Consider the following 13,755-nt stretch of genomic DNA (forward strand, 5'->3'; position numbering starts at 1 on the left):
TATGTGGGTTTCACCCTAAAGCTTTAGAAGATGGAGTGGACTAGGATGGGGATTGGAAGAGAGGAATAGATGCAGGCTGACAATATCAAAGAAGGGAGGGCCCCTACCTCTAGCAAGACAACAAAACTTCTCAGCTTTTCCAGGGACTAGTGCTGAAAGAATGAGGACTTGTCATCCTCAATGTAGAGATGTTAATTCCCCATCTTTGGTGAAAATTCTCTCTTCCTTTGCATGGCTTAGATATAAGTAGGATTAACCAGAGGCTCATTTACCATATACCTAAGGAAACTTAAGTTTCAAAGTCACTTCTTGCACAGACCTCTTCCAAAGCACTGGAGAAGCTCCAGGGTGTGTTAATATGGTTATGGCTTTTTGTAAAATTTGAAAAAAAAAATATTTAAACTGAAACTGGCTAAGATTGATGTCTCTTTCCTTTCTGATTTCCCCTCCATTATTTCTCCTTCTGTCAGGTGGCAGTGGAAAGGCCATGGGTATTTTGAAATTGGCTAGAGAAATGGAGTTGGGGATACATTTAGTTTGGGTTGAATAGGTATATGACTGTGGTTTGCTGTAATTTCTGTAAATACTTTAATAGCCAGTATGGCATTAGGGGCTGAACTATGTCGTCCATCACCGCCCCCCCCCCCCCCATTCTTATGATAAAATCCTAACTCCGGATACCTTAGAATATAACTGTATCTGGAAATAAGCTCTATAAAGAAGTGATGACGTTAAAATGAGGTCTTCATGCCTGGGTGGCTCAGTTGGTTAAGCAGCTGCCTTCGGCTCAGGTCATGATCCCAGCGTCCTGGGATCGAGTCCCACATCGGGCTCCTTGCTCCGCGGGGAGCCTGCTTCTCCCTCTGACTCTGCCTTCCACTCTGTCTGCCTGTGCTCGCTCTCGCTCGCTCTCTCTCTGACAAATAAATAAATAAAATCTTTAAAAAAAAAAAATAAAATAAAATAAAATGAGGTCTTCAGGGAGGCTTGGGTGGCTCAGTCAGTTAAGTGGCTGCCTTCGGCTCAGGATCCTGGGGTGGAGTCCCACATCAGGCTCCTTGCTCGGCAGGGAGGCTGCTTCTCCCTCTGCCTCTGCTTACCACTCTGCCTGCCTTTGCTCTCTTTCTCTGACAAATAAATAAAATCTTTAAAAAAATGAGGTCTTCAGGGTGAGTCCTAATCCAATATGATTGGTATCTTTATAGTAGGAAATTTGGACACAGACATGAACATAGAAAAGACCATGGGAAGACATAGGGAGAAGATGACTCTAAGGAAAGGAACCTCAGAATTAAGTAAACCCTGTGGATATGTTGATCTCAGTCTTCTACCCTCCACAACTGAGAGAGAATTTCATTTTAAGCCACCCAGTGGGTTGTATTTTGTATGGCAGCTCTAGCAGACTAATACAGATACATTAATCCTAATGTCAACAATCCAGAGTATATTAGTCATTCCAAATCTGTAATGCTCTGAAATTTTACACATGTATCAAAGAAACTTGATGGTGTTTTTTTTCAGGTTTGACAAAAATCTAAAAAATCATGTAACATTATCACTTATAAAAGTGTGAAGGTGAAAATTTTCTAAATAACTAAGAATTTTTTGGGGCGCCTAGGTGGCTCAGTGGGTTAAGCCGCTGCCTTCGGCTCAGATCATGATCTCAGGGTACTGGGATCGAGTCCCACATTGGACTCTCTGCTCAGCAGGGAGCCTGCTTCCTCCTCTCTCTCTCTGCCTGCCTCTCTGCCTACTTGTGATCTCTCTCTGTCAAATAAATAAATAAAATCTTTAAAAAAAAATCACTAAGAATTTTTTTAAAAAGCAATCATGTAGGGGCACCTGGGTGGCTCAGTGGGTTAAGGCTTCTGCCTTCGACTCAGGTCACGATCCCAGAGTCCTGGAATCAAGCCCCGCATGGGGCTCTCTGCTCAGCGGGGAGCCTGCTTCCTCGTCTTTTGTCTCTCTCTGCCTGCCTCTCTGCCTACTTGTGATCTCTGTGTCTGTCAAATAAATAAATAAAATCTTAAAAAAAAATCATGTAGAAAACTAAATTACTTTTCTGTACTTCTTATAGAAAACATTATAATAAACAATATGAAAAATCTATCAAGGAGCATGCACCCAAAAACAAAATTGTAAAAAAAAAAAAAAAATGCTAGTCAAGTAGGTAATTTCTAAAATTTGTTATTTTTCTTGATTTTTATTATTATTATTATTATTATTATTTGACAGGCATAGATCACAAGTAGGAAGAGAGGCAGGCAGAGAGAGAGAGGGAGGGGGAAGAAGGCTCCCTGCTAAGCAGAGAGCCCGATGTGGACTCGATCCCAGGACTCTGGGATCATGACCTAAGATGAAGGCAGAGACTTTAACCCACTGAGCCACCCAGGGGCCCTTGATATATATATATATATATATATATATATATATATATTTTTTTTTATATTGTGGTGTCAGCTCCTTAAAAATTTTAATTTATCTTTTTCATTTTAAAGTTTTCACTTTAGTGCCTAATGTATTTATTTTTCTTTTAAAAGGCTCCAAAAGTTGTATTTCAGGCACTTCAAAACTTGGATCTACCTGGGACAAGCCAAATGGATATGGTGAGTTTCTGCCTCACTTAGGAGAACCATGCCTCACCATTCTATGCCCTGTCTCCTAAGAAATACAAAAGCTGAGGGCTGACCAATCAGAACTGCAAATATTGAAGATTTGGGATAGCAAAAGCTGCAGTGGAGTTTGTGGAAGAAGGATTTCAGACAGACCTAGCACTAAACTAAGGTGCGAGAGGCCTGGAAAGGCATTTCGGCTACAAAGGGACCTTAGGCAGTAAGCCACGGAGAAGAACCCTGGGAAGCCCCGCTTACCTCTCTTTGGGTGTCTGCTCCTCATGCTGACTCTACCCTTCAGCATATCTAGTTTCACAACGTAAGTGTGGGTGCTCTACCATGACATCACAACTTGGCCATTATGATGTAATGAGGAGGCATCTGATTATTCTCAGGCTAGGCTTCCCTATTAGAAACACTGTCTGGAGGGCACCTGGGTGGCTCAGTGGGTTAAGCCTTTGCCTTTGGCTCAGGTCATGGTCTCAGGGTCCTGGGGTCGAGCCTGGCATCTGGCTCTCTGCTCAGCAGGGAGCCTGCTTCCCTTCCTCTCTCTCTTGCCTGCCTCTCTGCCTACTTGTGATCTCTTGTTTGTCAAATAAATAAAATCTTAAAAAAAAAAAAAGAGACCTCATCATTTTGTGGGTAACTGGATTCTCTCATCGTTCAGTTGATGTGGGAGTCAATATTATGTTAGAACTTGATCTTTTTCGAGGATGTCTCACTTAAATACCTGTTGCTCCATTCTGTATTAGACAGGTCTTTGCTTTTCCTCATCATCATATTTCCTATGCTTTGCTCTTTCCTTTAGGGCTTACGGAGCAGAATGTAACTTAGATGGCCCCCTTAAGGAAGAAGAGCTCCTGCCCCCAACCTGAGGGGAAATTTGGCACTTTTACCCAAGCTGTACCCTTTAACTGCACCAGGAACTGGTGCTGGGTGCCAGGGCACTAAAGCTGGGTCCTGATAACTTTCCTACCACTACCCAATATGGTGGTGGGATTCTATTGGAGTGTCTTATACCAGGGCTGCCCAACTCCTCCATATCTTTTGCCCACCCAACTTTTACAGAGCAATAGGATACCAGCAGATAGATTTTTAAGAAATGAGATGACCAAGATACCAGGGGGTGGGAGAGAGGAATCTCATTTCAGGGTCTCTTGCCACCCTCTACCCCCAAAAAACAATACTTCTCAGTATTTTATGATATACTTTCATGTTTCGAATTTATTTCAAGTATGAGGTCTTTTATCCAGAAGGGAGGGCAGTTGCATGAGGAAGCTGAAGTGAGGCACAATACTCATGGATTTGGGGCCCAGTGAACAGGGCTGCACTGTGAAGAGGGTGAGGACACTCTGGGAGGGCCTGATGAGAACAGTGGTTTGGGGAGATCCACAAAGCAAACTTTCAATTCCTCTCCAGGTTAGCTAGTCAATGGGTGGATTATTCAGTCTTTTTAGTAACTTCACTGTTCCTTAGCAATATCACCCAAAGAAGTGCCCAAGCTGGGAAAACAGAGAAAACTACAAGTGCCTTTTGTTTCTTTTTATGCCTGGATAGGGAAGGGAATGGAAACTAGCAGCAGAAAATGAAACATTTGTAACATTATCCCTTGCCATGAAAAATTATGGGTCTGACTATTAGAGGCCGCTTTGTAGCCTGGGAGTGGGATATGGTCAGGAGGGCAGGGGTTAAGCCCCATCTTGAGCCGCACTAACTAACAAATTCTCTGACCCTGCTGAAATCTTCTCATCTCTGGACCTGTGTCCTCATTTGTACTGGAGCATGGACTCAGTGATCTCTAAAGACAAGTTTTTCCAGGTCTCTGATTGTATGATCTTGCTGATTGCAAGAGCCCAGAGATCTGGAGGAACTCCAGAGAAACGCAGGTGTTAGAAGCAAGGGAATGTGGGAGTTTGATTGGAAAGTTCGATTGGAAAGCCAGGGCTTATTGTGAAGAGAAATGAACTACAGTCATGAAGAGAAACAAAGGTACGAGAGGAAGGTTGTTAGATAAGCAAGTATAGGAAGACATCTGAGGTCTGGATGAGAGAAAGAGGCAAAAGTGTTCTAGCTGTGTTGCTTCAAGGACCCAAGCCCCTGACCAGGGTAGTGTTTTCTCTTCTAACACTGCCTGGTCCACAGCTGACCTGTATACACCAAACTGCTCCTGCTCATATAGTCAGCCTTCAGGGGAAAGGACCCATCCCCGTAACATCTAATACATCTCTAAAGATTCCACCAAACTCCTAGTGCTTCCCATATCAGATTAGACTATCAGCTTACCCCAAGCCCTGGGGCAGCTCTACATGGAAAGAACTAGAAGATTTAGGTGTTGGTTCTATAAAGCTGAGAATGACAGGGCAGGTAGGGGGTTGGAAGTCATAGCTCTTCTTAAAGAAAAAACTCAGGGGGTTCCCTGTCTCCAACCAGTTTACATTTAACCACTCAGCAATATCCGGGCTCGCAGAGAGAGCCCAAGCATAGACCATTCAGCAGTTGTCCTACTCAGGGATACCCTTTAATGGATACTTTAGGGATTGGTCATTTCAAGACCAGTCAGGGGAATGGAAAGGGTGTCACACCAACAGATGCAGAATGTTGGTTAGGGGCAGGAGAGAATCCCAATGTAAGGAAAAGCTGAAGTTCACATGAGTTCCCGAGTTCTCTAGCAGGCAGGCAGTGTGGTCCCCTTGCTGATTCTGCAGAGCTGGGACACTGGTACAGGACAGAGCAGCAAGCTCCTGCATGGGAGCTTGGAACCCTCTACTTTGCCTTCTCTCTTCGGTAAACTGGGAGGATGGGAAGGCAGAGGAGTTAGAAACTGTGGTCTTTTCCTAATAAGAGATTACATATGGCAAAGTTTTCAGTTTTGTTTTTGAAGGAAAAAATGTAATAACATGGTTATACACAGAAGCTTTGGAGATCCTGAGTTCACAACCCTAGCTGTGCTATTTACCAGCGATGTGATCTTGAACAAATTACTGAGCTTTTCTGAGCGGTTTCCTCATCTCTAAAACAGGAATAATATTTCTCAACTGATAGGGTTGTTCTGAAGATTATAATGCATGCAAGACACAAGACACATGTGAGCTATTACAATTGTTAATACAACATGACAATAGTGCATACACATTAGGCAAGAGGTTAGTATACACTGAGCCCCCACCTAGGCTCCCGCTCCATCATCCTTCCTTGGGCTCTCCATTGATGACTAAAAAGTGCATTGCTTGGTGGCTTCCAGGAGGTTCTTTCTTCACTTTGCTGGAACTTTGACCTGAAGGTGATCCACAAGTTGCATGGAATTCTTTGTTTTCTTCTTCACGTAAGGATGCTGTTTAAACCAACACTTCTTTGAGGAGTGACTAGGGGTTCCTCCCTTTTGGCCATCTTCCTTCAAAGGACTAAGATCTCTGGAAAGGAGGGGCCTGGTAACATGCCCCATACTCTGTTCTGAATGCATGTATGGGCATGTATGCATGCACTCTCTGACTCAGTAATAAGAGGGGGATTCAGACATTTTTGAGAAACTAGTAATAGATAGAAAAGGGTGTGGGGAGCTGTTTTACCTGGGAGCAGCTGTTCATCTGCATCAGGAACTGCTTCTTTTCCCTCTTCTCCCTTCTAGAAGACTGTCAAGAAGGAGCCTGAGGGAGGAATGTGGATCAACCATGGTCTTGGAGAAAAGGAAGTAGGTTCTCCACCCCTTCTGGAGGGAGAAGGAATAGCAGAGATCAACAAGGATGAAGATGGAGGCAAATGGAAAAGAGAAAACGAAGGTAAATACCCTATATATTAAAAGAAAAACGAGAGTGATGAGAGAGGGACAATGAAAGAAAAAAGCAAAGAGCTCGGGAATAGGGTAAGAGGAAAGGAAAAACTACCAACAGAGGTTAACCAGGAAGGGAGACCTAAGGCATGATGGTGAATGGATAGAAGAGTCCAGCTTCCCCATTTCACTTGCTCAGGGTATGAAGACTGCCATCTTCTGGTGCCATTTAATTACCAAGTGGCTTTGATTCTTGATTTGAAATGCTTTCCATTCCTTATATTCATAAAACTTTATCCTCAAGAGATCCTCAGCATTGTTTCATCTCTGGAGCTCCCAAAATCATTTTCCCCAACAGATATGCACCTGCCCAAAACTGTCTCAAAGTGCCTAGACTGGAAGTCTGTGGGGGCAAGAGCAAAAAGTATGGGGCAGAGGATGAACTGCAGTTTGAAAAAGGGTTTGGAATACCATCAGGCTGCAGCTGGTTGTGGGATGCTTCCTGAGCTCTGGAACATCTGTGTCAAAAACTGGAAGACCCATCCTCAGCCCCAACCAAATGTTGGGAGTACTGTGTGTTCTGAACCGTAGCACTCCAAATGTAGGTTGAAGAGTGTGGCTTCTTTTCTACACTCATGGAGCATAAAATGTCAAAGCAAGAAGAGACTGTGAGAGATCACCTAGTTAAAATCTAATTTCCCAAGGAGGAGACTGGGGCCCAGAGATGAGAAACAACTTTTCCCAAAGTAATACAGCTAGTCAGTGACTCTTTCCTCCCAAAGCAGAATCATGATAGTGATTCTTTTGATTCACTGTTTCTTGACAGTGCGTAAAGTGCTTAAAGGTTATTAAAAGGCACTCCAGAAAGGTAAGGCTGGCATTTTCCTGGAAGTCCCGGAGTGTACCAGCTCCTCAGGCACGTCATTATTTGGCTACAAGGACAGGCCTGGAGTCGGTTTAGCCTTCATTTTAATCCCCGGGCTGCCTGGAGGAGGAGGTAGGAGCTCTGATTGCAGCCTGCCATTACTCCCCAGCCAGTCAGGGGGAAATGAAGCCCGGGATCGTCGGAAATGACAAGGGAATCCTGTCATAATACCAGGGGCTGGGAAGCAATGGCCAAGTTCCTGGGACTTAAGCAAGGCAATTATGGCTGAGTATAAAGCTAGGATGGGCAGGACTGAGGGACCTGAGGTGGCAACGGCGGTTAAGAAGAGGGAATGAGCTTGCAATCCAAATGACTTAAGCAGGGTGGACTCCTACTTCAAAGTACCTCCTCAGTCTCAGAGGTACCCTAACCATCTGCTTAAGTCTGACAAACCCACTTACTTTCTCCCAGGACTAAGTTCACGGTATCACCATCAAACCCCAGTCTTTTGCTTTTTTCCTAATCCTTCCAGCACCCTTTCTGGCTTCCTTTCTTCTATGCCTTAGATTCCTATCACTCACATCCAACTCTGTTTTTCCACCCCGACCTCCCCTACTTTCGTTGATTCCGCCCACTCCCCACACCCTTTTGATTTTTCCCATCCTTCTCTCCCTCCCCGACTCGACTCTCTTGGACAGCTCCCCGCCAAATCTTCGAGCTCCCCCAGCCCCTGGGTGCCTTTGGTTTTCCCGCCGTCGGCCCAGGCGTCTCAGATAAAGTGGATCCACCCCTGGGGCTCCGGGTTTCCGCCACTCCCGGGGTGCTCGGGCCCTCGTAGAGCATAGTCGCGGCCGCCGTTGTTGTCCCAGAACTCGTGGCCGGTCACGCGGTAGCGAAGGGCGAAAAGCAGGGCGCCCCCAATGGGTGGCGCGGGAAGGCGAAATGCAAAGCGGTCTGCACGCGGCGGGGGCGGTGCCGGGCCGGCGTAGGAGGCGGGTGCCTCGCGTTGACTCCGCCAGCCGTCGGCGCTCCAGCGCACGCTCACGCGCTTCTCGTACGCCAGGTCCAGCACGCGCGCGCTCCCGGCCACGCCCAGCGGGCCCGCCTCGGCGCGTTCCAGGCAGATGCGCTGCGCCTGTAAGCGGGCGGCAAAGCCGGGCTCGCTGGCCGGCTCCAGGGCGGCGCGCGCCTCCTGGGGGAAAGGGGAGGAGAGGGGAGAGGAGAAACGGAGGGCGGGGTCAGGACGAGGCACGAGGGCAGTCCGAGGCCGATCCCGGCGTGGGGCAGTCGGAGTGGAGCCCAGCTGAGAGAGTGGCCCCAAAAGGAATGAGCAAAACTAAGTCTAGAGTTGGGGAGGGGCATGGGTGTTGCTTGATAAATCCTCTCCCACACGCCCACGGCGGCCGGCTCGGGGAGGTCCCGGGAAAGGGGCGTGCCGCTGCCGCCCGCCTACCTGGAGGCCGCGGGCGCGAGGCTGGCACGGCCCGAAGTGGCGGAGGGCGTCCCTCTGCAGCTGGATTTGCACGTGGCGGGGCACCCGGGGCAGCTCTCCGGGGCGGAAGCGGCGCACCGCGGCCAGCTCCAGCCCAAGCGCGTCGGCGAAACGCACTCTCTTACGGGTGTCCGGGCTGCGGCTGCGGGGCGCCCGGACCCCGCCGCCTCCGGCAGGTGCAGAAAGGGCCCGGCGACCCCGACTCGGAGCGGGAGCGCGAGATCGGGCCCCAAGGCGCGTCCCGCCCTCGCCTGGCTCCACCTCCGGCTCCTCCTCTAGGCTGGGCCGCTGGCTGCGGTAGTAGGCACGCTCTGTTAATGCGGCTATGAAGCTCAGGTTGCGGGGGATGTCGGTGCGGGGGGGACGCTCTCGAGACATGGCACCCCCCCCCGGGCGGGGCAAGCCCGCAACGCCGCCGCGTTCCCCTGCTTTCCTCTGGCTCGACCGCCCGGCGTCCGCGCAGAAGCCGCCCCTCGCCGTTGCGTACTCTTCTTGCTGTTACCTCCAGGATCCTCCACCTCCTGTAGCTGTCACCCCTCCGTGACTACCTTCCCCTCCAACCTCCCTCCCACCCCCAGCTCTGACCGTCAGCTCTCAGGATTTTAGACCATCGTCTCCGGCCTCCTGCAAGCTGTCTGCTCTGAGCGTGCGCTCGGCGGCGCTCGCCCTCCAGTCCCGCGGCCCTCTTGGCCGGGCCCCCGCCCACAGTCCTCTGACAGGTGGCTCCCCATCTGTCTTTGCAGCGTACCAAGGGGCGGGGATCCACCTTCCGGTCCTGAGACCATTCAGGCTTTTTTTTTTTTAAACGGCTTCAACCTCTCTGGCTTGGCAAGAGTTAATGTTTAAAGGAGGGCAGAGTAACCTTTCATTTTCTTGCTAAGGATGGTTAAATATGCCTAGCGTGTGACTTTCTCTTCAGGACTCACCATTTTCTTTTCCAAACCCTACGCTCCAGGTTTTGGAGGGGGCTTACAGGGAGTGCACAGAAGGAAAGGTCATGAAAACTAGGTAGTGTCTCAAATAGAAACTAAAGTGTGGCCCTCAAAAGGATGGGTGGTCCATTAGAAAAGAGTTCTGAACTGAGTTGTCGGAAGACAGCTCTGGTCTCACCTCTGGTAGTATTTTGCTGTGTGACCTTGAGCATGGCATAACTTCTCTGGACCTCAGTTTTCTCATTTGTGAAAAAGTAGATTAGAGTTCTGATCTGTAATCCCACTGCAAGTCCTTTGAGGGCAGAGGCTGTGTCTGAGTTACAGTTTCAACACATAGTTGCAGCACATAGTAGGCTCTCAAATTATTGAATGAATGAACGAACACACAACTCTCTTGAAGTTGGGACTGTGGAGTTCTGGTTCCACTGGGAGCTTTCAACAGGGGTACAGAGCTGGCTTTTTTTTTTTTTTTTTTCTCCTTCATTTTGTTCTACATTAGTGAAAAAAAAAAAAAAAAGGTGAAGTATTTTGTGTAGTTCTTTTTTTTCCCTAAATCCCCTACTGATTTTGTATAACACAATGTACATACTAGGTACGCCTGTAAGAGTTTTGCAAATTTTAATTCCTGTAAATCCCCATCAAAAGAGTAGGTTGTACTAGTATGCCTATTTTACAGGTGAGAAATTTGAAGAAGAGAGGGACTCGGACTCTTGCCCAGAGTCACATAGGCAATGATTGAGGACCTGAGATTAGAACATCAGCAGTCCAGTGCTAGAGCCCACTCTTACCCACTTGGTTATATAAGATTAAAATGTTTAGTAGTAATAGTTAACATCTTCAGAGTATTGTAATGAGGAATCTTAGAGTAGAAATGGAATCTCTAAATTTAAAACAGCAGAATAGTTTAACTGTAAAATCTCAAGTGACTAAGCTAGAAATAAACCATGAGACACATACTATCGAGGCCCAACCCACGGAGCCACCCAGGCACCTCTCTTATTTGCATTTTAACTCCATATTAACCTTAGCAATGCTAGTTAGCCAGGAATCATTTTTATTTCTTTTTAATTTTTTTAAAAAATTTTATTTATTTATTTTTATATCACAAGTAGGCAGAGGGGCAGGCAGAGAGAGAGGAGGAAGCAGGCTCCCTACTGAGCAGAGAGCCTTTGGGGCTCAATCCCAGGACCCTGGGATCATGACCTGAGCCAGAGGCAGAGACTTTAAGCCACTGAGCCACCCAGGCACCCTAGGAATAATTTTTAAAGTAGTTTTATTTTCTGACTTTATACACGTACATATAATCCATGGACCTATTATTTTCCTATTTTATGGTGTAAAATAATGTTACACTAATTTGTGTTACAATCAAGCATTTTAAAACTGTCTTCCTTGTGTGCCTGGGTGGCTCAGTGGGTTAAAGCCTCTGCCTTCGGCTCAGGTTATGATCCCAGGGTCCTGGAATCAAGCCCCACATTGGGCTCTCTGCTCTGCGGGGAGCCTGCTTCCTTCTCTCTCTCTGCCTGCCTCTCTGCCTACTTGTGATCTCTGTCAAATAAATAAAAATCTTAAAAAAAAAAAAAAAAGACAACTGTCTTCCTTGCTCTTGTAAGATATATCGTTGAGGGGCACCTGGGTGGCTGAGTTGGTTAAGCATCTGCCTTTGGCTCAGGTCATGATCCCAGGTCCTGGGATCCAGCCCCACATTGGACTCCCTGTTCAGCAAGGAGTCTACTTCTCCCTCTGTCCCTCCCCTGCTCGTGCTCCTAATATATCTCTCTTTCAAATAAATAAAATCTTTAATATGTATATATTAATTAAAAAATATATATACATATATATATAATTAAAGGAATAGATAAGGTTCAAAGTGGTCTATATGGCCTGAGGTTTTCTGATAAAAACACTTGTGCTTTGTCTATAGTTTGAGCTGCCATTCCTTGGCTCCATGGTGTTGGTCTGAGAAGATCCTTGAGGTACACAGCTTTGGACCAGGTATAATTTGTGTTGGCCTAGCAGTTCTGTTATGGCTGCTCAGGCTGACATTGAACCTTTCTTACAAATCAATGTTTCTTTTCTTTCTTCTTTTTTTTTTTTTTCTTCCTCTTCATAGTTCAGTCTTTGCTCTTAAATAGCCACTACAGTTATCTTCAAACATCAGAGTAGGCTTACAGTAGGCACTGTATGATTTGTTCAATCAACATTTACTGAGGGTCTATTAGGCCTGAAGGGCATAACAGTGAATAAAATTCCATTCCTGCTCTCACAGGGTTTATAAATAAATGGGAGGGCAGACAGAAATGTATTTGGATCCTGAGACCTAAAAGTGTTGTTATTTCAGTTAAGTATCTGAGAAGAAATCAGTATTTCTGATTTCTTTAGGAAATGGAATGGACCAGGTTATTCTATGAATGATGCAACAAGGCAGACTTGCTGGTGGCAGCTAGAATGATCAGCCCAAGAGCAAAAAAAATGAGAATGGTTGAAGGATACAGTCATAAAGGTGTGCAGTCTGCTGTGCCTTCAGAATGGAGGGGATGACTGAATTTGGACTCGTAAATGTCATAACAACATAGATTATCTGAAACAGAGAGATGACCTTCTAGCAATGCACTTAAAGTTAAGACAAACTTTACAGTCAGACAAAGTTGAGTACCAGTTTCTGAGTATATGGCTTTGGGTAAATAACCTCTCTAAGCCTCACTCTTTTCACCTATAGAATGAGAATAAAACAGCTTAGGGACTGGATTGAGGATAAATATGCATGTAAAGAAAGCACCTAGCGCCTAATAAGTCCTCAAAATGTATTAGTTGTTACTATTATTTATTTTTTAAAAGATTTTATTTATTTGACAGACAGAGATCACAAGTAGGCAGAGAGGCAGGCAGAGAGAGAGAGGAGGAAGCAGGCTTTCTGCTGAGCAGAGAGCCCAATGGGCTCGATCCCAGGACCCCGGGATCATGACTTGAGCCGAAGGCAGAGGCTTTAACCCACTGAGCCACCCAGGCGCCCCAATTGTTACTATTATTGTTACAGAAACAAACTTTGTTCTCCAGAGACTGTAAGGGCAGGTAGGAATATCAAGGCTTGGACCCCAGGTAGAAGCAAAGGGAACCAGCAGGAAAGGAAAATTGGGTTGCCTCTTTCTAGCCTTTGGTTGGAGGTCCCTCCCAATGGAGTGGAAGGAAGTGCCAGTGCAAGAACCAGTGGGGCCCAGTCAGAATGCCTGAGAGAGCCCTCCTGAGGATCACCTGTGGTCACACTGCTTCACATCCTGTGAACTGCCCTGTATAAATGATAGGCATACCTATATGTATGTGTGTGTACACATACATACATACACACACACACATATAAAATCTGAAAGGTTAACCATCAACCTTGACCTTGATTGGCATCCTCCAGAAAGGGAGGCAGAATTGAGCAAGGGGTGGAAGGCGGAAGATTGAGGACTTGTATTTGTTCCCTTATATCTCTATATTGTTTGAACTTGTCATAATGAGAATAAGTTCATGTGTGGAGTAAAGAGAATGAAAAAGAAAACCAATCTGATTACAAAAAAATGAAAGAAAGTAAAGAAAGGTTACCTGCAGAAACTCCTTGCGGTCCAAGTCTTGATGCCTGGCTAAAGCCCCAGCCCGCAAAGAGACTACTGGGTTAAAGGTCCTAGAGAAAAGAGGGAGTGAACTGTTCAGTGTCCGTGTCGTGACTGCCAGTCCCACAGGGCGAGACACCTGGCAGGCAGTTCCCACTGGAATGGGAACTGCTCCTCTAATCCGGGCATCCACTCCAGGGCTGGAAAAAAATTCAACAAGTACATGGAACATCAGAGACCTTCTGGAAATGGTGAATTTGCTCCGAGGTTTCCTGAGGTCTAGCCGGCTTCTCTGGGCAGCCTTCAGTCACAGGAGCCCAGCCTGGCCTTCTGTGTCCTCTCTGCCCTGCTCTTTCTTCATGGCCTACAGCGGCCCTCTCTCTTCCGGAGTTGTGGCCCTTCCCAAGCTTGCTTCCCAGCCCCGCCCCTCTCTCTGGACGCATCTCTGGGCCCCATCATCACCCGGCGCCGGGCCCTCCCTCCCGCCCCCCC

The 13,755-nt window shown here is 46.7% G+C and overlaps 1 protein-coding gene and 1 long non-coding RNA gene across 9 annotated transcripts; both read right to left on the bottom strand.

The window, feature by feature from the left end:
• Positions 1-3,823: 3,823 nt before the first annotated feature.
• On the bottom strand, positions 3,824-9,312 carry PPP1R3E (protein phosphatase 1 regulatory subunit 3E). 8 transcript variants are annotated; one of them, XR_009399113.1, is made up of 4 exons: positions 8,697-9,312; positions 7,982-8,435; positions 5,779-6,315; positions 3,824-5,446 (listed from the first exon to the last, which is right to left on the bottom strand). XR_009399113.1 is itself a non-coding variant. In XM_059372943.1 (2 exons), the coding sequence occupies exons 1-2, from the start codon at positions 9,111-9,113 to the stop codon at positions 8,013-8,015; spliced, it is 840 nt and encodes a 279-aa protein (XP_059228926.1). In that variant the 5' UTR covers positions 9,114-9,312; the 3' UTR covers positions 5,700-8,012. The 8 variants fall into 8 exon arrangements, 1 of the variants encoding a protein (XP_059228926.1); XR_009399109.1 differs by having other exon boundaries at positions 5,779-6,318; XR_009399114.1 differs by having other exon boundaries at positions 5,779-5,886; positions 6,179-8,435.
• A 2,224-nt stretch (positions 9,313-11,536) lies between these two features.
• Positions 11,537-13,730, bottom strand: LOC131999824 (uncharacterized). The gene is made up of 3 exons (XR_009399115.1): positions 13,503-13,730; positions 13,256-13,334; positions 11,537-12,954 (listed from the first exon to the last, which is right to left on the bottom strand). It is a non-coding gene; the product is annotated as an uncharacterized LOC131999824 (long non-coding RNA).
• Between the last annotated feature and the right edge of the window lie 25 nt (positions 13,731-13,755).

This window comes from Mustela nigripes, chromosome 13 (assembly GCF_022355385.1).
Source record: "Mustela nigripes isolate SB6536 chromosome 13, MUSNIG.SB6536, whole genome shotgun sequence".
Lineage (NCBI taxonomy): Eukaryota > Metazoa > Chordata > Mammalia > Carnivora > Mustelidae > Mustela > Mustela nigripes.